Source organism: Octopus sinensis, linkage group LG3 (genome assembly GCF_006345805.1).
Source record: "Octopus sinensis linkage group LG3, ASM634580v1, whole genome shotgun sequence".
Lineage (NCBI taxonomy): Eukaryota > Metazoa > Mollusca > Cephalopoda > Octopoda > Octopodidae > Octopus > Octopus sinensis.
The window spans coordinates 7,676,389-7,681,818 of NC_042999.1; the positions used below are offsets into that span (position 1 = coordinate 7,676,389).

Below are 5,430 nucleotides of genomic sequence, written 5' to 3' on the forward strand. Positions count from 1 at the left end.
TTAACAATCAATTTCTTTTAATCCACCCTACCTCCTCCTTTTTATCTATATATATTCAATATCTTTTTTTTTTTAGGGTCTACTTTTAGGAATCCAGTGTTCTTTCTTTTCCTTGTTCATGTGGTTTCGTCTTCTTGTAATCGTGTTGGAACCTGAAAAGTGTCATATAGCCAATCCATCGGTATTTCTACTCTTGTTGGTTCCTTCTCTATGACTCTTTCCTTAAGCTGACTTCTATGTCTCTTTTCCATTCCATTTCGGCTTCTTACACAATAAATCATTCTTCTTATGTATGATACAATTTCTATTTCTTCCCAGTATTGCTTACCATTTTTGTACATTCTTACATATACCTTACCACCGATTCTAAAGAATTTGGGCTTGTCTTTACTAGCACGTATTTTTTTCTTCACAGGTAAGGTAACAGTTTATCAAATACTGACCTCACATTTCTGGCAAACATTAATTCTGCTGGTGAACATTCTTCTGGCGCATTTGCGTTCGGAGTTACTCTGTATACCCTTAAGAATTGTTGGATCTCGACCTCGTTCGTGGCTTGCTTATTAGCTTTCTTTAAAACTATCTTGAAAGAGTTCCCGAACCGTTCAGCCCTTCCATTCGATCTAGAGTGATACTGTGGTATAGTTCCATGCTCTAACGTGAATATCATGCAGAATCTTTTAAACTCACGAGATATAAACCGTGTTCCGTTATCAGAGACGCCATATCCGGTACGTGAAATCTTGCGAACACCTCGTGTAAGAAGTTTATCACCGTGCATGATGTTGGTCGTTTACATATCACAACCTCAGGCTATTTTGTGCAGCTGTCCACTACTATTAAATAATAAAATCCATTTACCGGGCCAGCAAAGTTGATATGCAATCGGGATCGTGGTATTTTCGCTTCCGGCCAAAGTTCACATTTTGTAGTAGGTAGTTTCGCTGCAGCCTTTTACCAGGTTTTCAACGTCCTTGTCCATGCTTGGTCAGAATACGAAACTTTGCATCAGCGCTTTCATTCTAGAGATGTCTGGGTGTTCCATATGGAACTCTTTTAGCATTCTCTTTTGTAATGTCTGTGGTGTGACCACCTTTTGAGCGTACATTAGTACACCATCACATACACGATACCCGTTCACATTTTGGCAGTTCTTTGCATCAGACCTTTCTTTATTTCCTTTTGTCGACCACAGTTTTATTCTTGCCTCATTAATAAATTTGTCATTTCTCGTATTTCTTTTTATGTCTTCCAAAGTTACTGGTAGTTCAGCACGATGTTTCACATCACTTTTTTGCTTTAATTCATCGACCTCGTTCGATCGTATGACTGCTCCGTTTACGCTATTGCACAAAGCGAAATTTCTCCATATATTCGGTGCCAAATAAATTCATGGATCTTTTCAACATATAAACATTCACTTTTTCGGTTTGACCTTTCAGCATTTTATTACAAACGCGTTCGCCCGTGAAATATCCTTTTCTTCCCTTAACACCGTACGCTATTTTGTCGGAATTACATAATTTTGGTTTACCCATTTGTTCCCATGATTTCTCATCAAATCAAAATCGATGAACATCAATGGAATTTGTATTTTTGTGGTACCAGTGCCGGTGGCACATAAGGAAAACCATCCGAACGTGGCCGTAGCCAGTACCGCATCGACTGGCCTCCGTGCTGTGGGCACGTAACAAACACCATCCGAGCGTGGCCGTTCGCCAGCCTCGTCTGGCACCTGTGTCGGTGGCACAAAAAACACCATCCGAGCGTGGCTGTTCGCCAGCCTCGTCTGGCACCTGTGACGGTGGCACATAAAAAGCACCCACTACACTTCCGGAGTGGTTGGCGTTAGGAAGGGCATCCAGCTGTAGAAACTCTGCCAGATCTAACTGGTCTGGTGCAGCCTTCGGGCTTCCCAGACCCCAGTTGAACCGTCCAACCCATGCTAGCATGGAAAGCGGACGTTAAACGATGATGATGATGATTTCTCATTTATGATTATTGTGATGTCACTTCCCGTGTCTAATTTCATTTTGAGACTAGTGCTTTCAATTCTCACATTCACGAATTTTCTGCTTGTTGTAGTCACAAGCTTTCCTGCTGACAAACTATATATTTTTTCTTGCGATTTTATATGTCCTGTGAACTCGCAGCAAAAACACTTTGATATTTTATACGGACAATCTTTTTTCAGGTATAACCCAGCACATGCCGTACGTAAGTCTACATCCCCATAGTTTTCTGTTTTTCCCGCAACAAGTTATTTGTCTTCCGACTTCTTTGCACTGGTCTTATGTGGAAACACTCTTTCCGTTGAATTTCTTCTGTCTCATGCCATAATATTAATATCCTGTCACACTCTTTCGTGGAGTTTGAAGGACATCGATATTTCGTCCTCTCATGGCGATGGGCTTGCAGAAACGTTAGCACGCCGGGCGAAATGATTAGTGGTATTTCGTCTGCTGTTACGTTCTGAGTTCAAATTCCGCAGAGGTCGACTTTGCCTTTCATCCTTTCGGAGTCGATAAATTAAGTACCAGTTACGCACTGGAGGCCATGTAATCAACTTAATACCTATGTCTGTATTTGTTTGTCCCCTCTGTGTTTATCCCCTTGCGGGTAGTAAAGAAATAGATATTTCGTCTGCTGCTACGTTCTTGGTTCAAATTCCGCCGAAGTCGACTTTGCCTTTCATCATTTCGAGGTCGATTAAATAAGTACCAGTTATGCAATGGGGGCTCGATATAATCGAATTAATCTATTTGTCTGTCCTTGTTTGTCCCCTCTGTGTGTAGCCCTTTGTAGGCAACAAATAAATAAGAAACGTTAGCAGGCCGGGTAAAATGCTTAACGGTATTTCGTCTGCCTTTACATTCTGAGTTCAAATTCCGCCTAGGTCGACTTTGCCTTTCGTCCTTCGGGGTCGATAAATTAAGTACCAGTTGTGTACTGGTGTCGATCTAATCAACTGGCGCCCCTCACCCAAAATTTCAGGCCTTGTGCCTGGATTAGAAAAGAATATTTCGTCATCTCATTGGTCTGGGCCGAGAAAACAGTTAACTGTATTTTAGAGTGACACTTGATGTCTTGTTGGTCAAGTGAGACAGATCTATATTGTATTGGTCATTGGTCATTTTCTGGATGTAGCTGACTCTGAAGGACGGCAAGTTTATTCGCAACCATCGAGACACTCTAATGTTTAAAACGAATAAAACAAAAAATAAACTTCCTGCGAATTGGATCAATAGCATGCTTTTTTAAAAATCTGTTATTCTTGTGTTTCAGTCATTAGACTGCGGCCATACTGGGGCACCACTTTGAATAAACTTTAGTCGAACGAATCGACCTTAACAGCTTTAGAAGCCCTGTATATATTCCATCAATCTCTTTTGTGTAACCGCTATGTTACGGGAACGTAAACACACGAACACCGGTTGTCAAGAGGTTGTAGAGGACAAACACAGACACACACACACACGCATATATATATATATATACATATGATGGGCTTCCTTCAATTTCCGTTTATCAAATCCACTCATAAGGTTTCGGTCAGCCCGTGGCCTTAGTAGAAGGCACTTGCCCAATGTGCCAGGTAGTGGACCTCAATTCGAAATCATTCCGATTGTATCTCTATCAATTTTAGTAAGGGCTTCGAACGCTAAACATAATTCATTAAACTTTTAATAAGACACATTTTTCAAGGCCTATATAATAAAAGAATGAAACAGTGAAAAGATTGTTGTTCTCTTCTTTTGTCTATCACACTAAACGAACATAAAAAGCCACGCTCGGAAATGTTTAGTTTTGTAGCTGAGCGAAGGGTATAGATAGAGGGGAGATGTTAGCAACCTTTCAGTTGATAGATCGTAAAATTTATCTCAAGAAAGGTGTTTTGTTGATTTATTGAACAAAATATTTAACATATTGTGGAATCTTGAAAAAAAAAAACCGTTTTAATATTTGTTTTACTGTCTCTAGTTGACATTCAACTTCATCTTCTATCGATTTATCTGTCGTCTGCCTCTACGTATTGCTTCTTTCTTTCTCTCGCATTCTCTCACATCTCAGTTCCCCTCTTTCTCCTTCAGCATCTCTCTCTCTCTCTCTTTCTTTCTCTCTCTTTCTCTTGCACTAGTTTTCATCGTCGTGCTTTATTCCTCCATAATTCTGTGTATTTTTTCCTTCAAACTAATTTTATTTCCATGCCACGTTATCTTCCCTCACCTTATCAATAAACTCAATATACTTAATTTGCATCTCTCTCTTACTATGCCTCAATTTCTTCCTTCCTTTCACTTCTCTCTTTCTCTCTCTCTCTCTCTTTTTGTTTCATTTTTATTCCATATCCCCACTACCCGCCTCTCTCCCTCCCTCTCTCATTTTTCTCAATTTGACTTTCCGTTACACACACACACACACACACACACACACACACACACACACACACAAGCACATATATATATATATACGTAAGTACGCACACCACGCATATATATATATATGTATATATATATATATGTATATACATATACATACATACATGCATATATATATATATAAGTGCACACGCACCAACACATATATATAGTTTGATGGATAGGTAGATACAAGCACACACAGATATATACATACATGTATATATATAATATATATATAATATATATATTATATATATATATATATATGTATATATATATATGTGTGTGTGTAAGTGTGCATGTGTTATGTATACATATATACATACATACATATATATTATATATATATATATATATAATATATATATATATATATATGGATATATATATATATATTCATATGTATATATATATGTGTGTGTGTGCATACATATGCATATATAAATATATCTATATATATATGTGTATATATATCGATATACATGCACTCACACACACACACACACATATATATATAAATAGATATATATGCATATATATATATATAATATACATATATTATATATATATATTATATATATATATATATATATATGTATATACGCGTGTGCGCGTGTGTGTGATGCAGAATACTTTGCTGATCTAATACTGCACTCCTCAATAATAACGAATACATATGCGTTTGTATGTGTATGTGCGTGTATGTGCTTGTGTGTGTGTGTATGTGTTTGTGTGTGTGTGTGTGTATTTGTATAATATACACGAGTCCATTTATCTCCGTCAACACACCGACAGATATATTCACACCTGCATACGTACGTACACATACACTCGCCTATACATATATAAAATCTCTCTCTCAAACACACACACACACAACCTATCTCAGTTTTATTTCCTCTTGAATTTTTCTAGTTTCTTCCATTCATCCTGCCACACCAAATTTTTTTTTTCCCAAACATTTTGTTGTCTTCAGCTTTAAACACAAAAACCATTCTACCAACAAATA

The 5,430-nt window shown here is 37.7% G+C and overlaps 1 protein-coding gene across 1 annotated transcript; it reads right to left on the bottom strand.

The window, feature by feature from the left end:
* Positions 1-409: 409 nt before the first annotated feature.
* LOC115209169 (uncharacterized protein K02A2.6-like) lies at positions 410-781 on the bottom strand. The gene has a single exon (XM_029777401.1). It carries the CDS (start codon positions 779-781, stop codon positions 410-412), a length of 372 nt encoding a protein of 123 aa, XP_029633261.1.
* Positions 782-5,430: the final 4,649 nt, after the last annotated feature.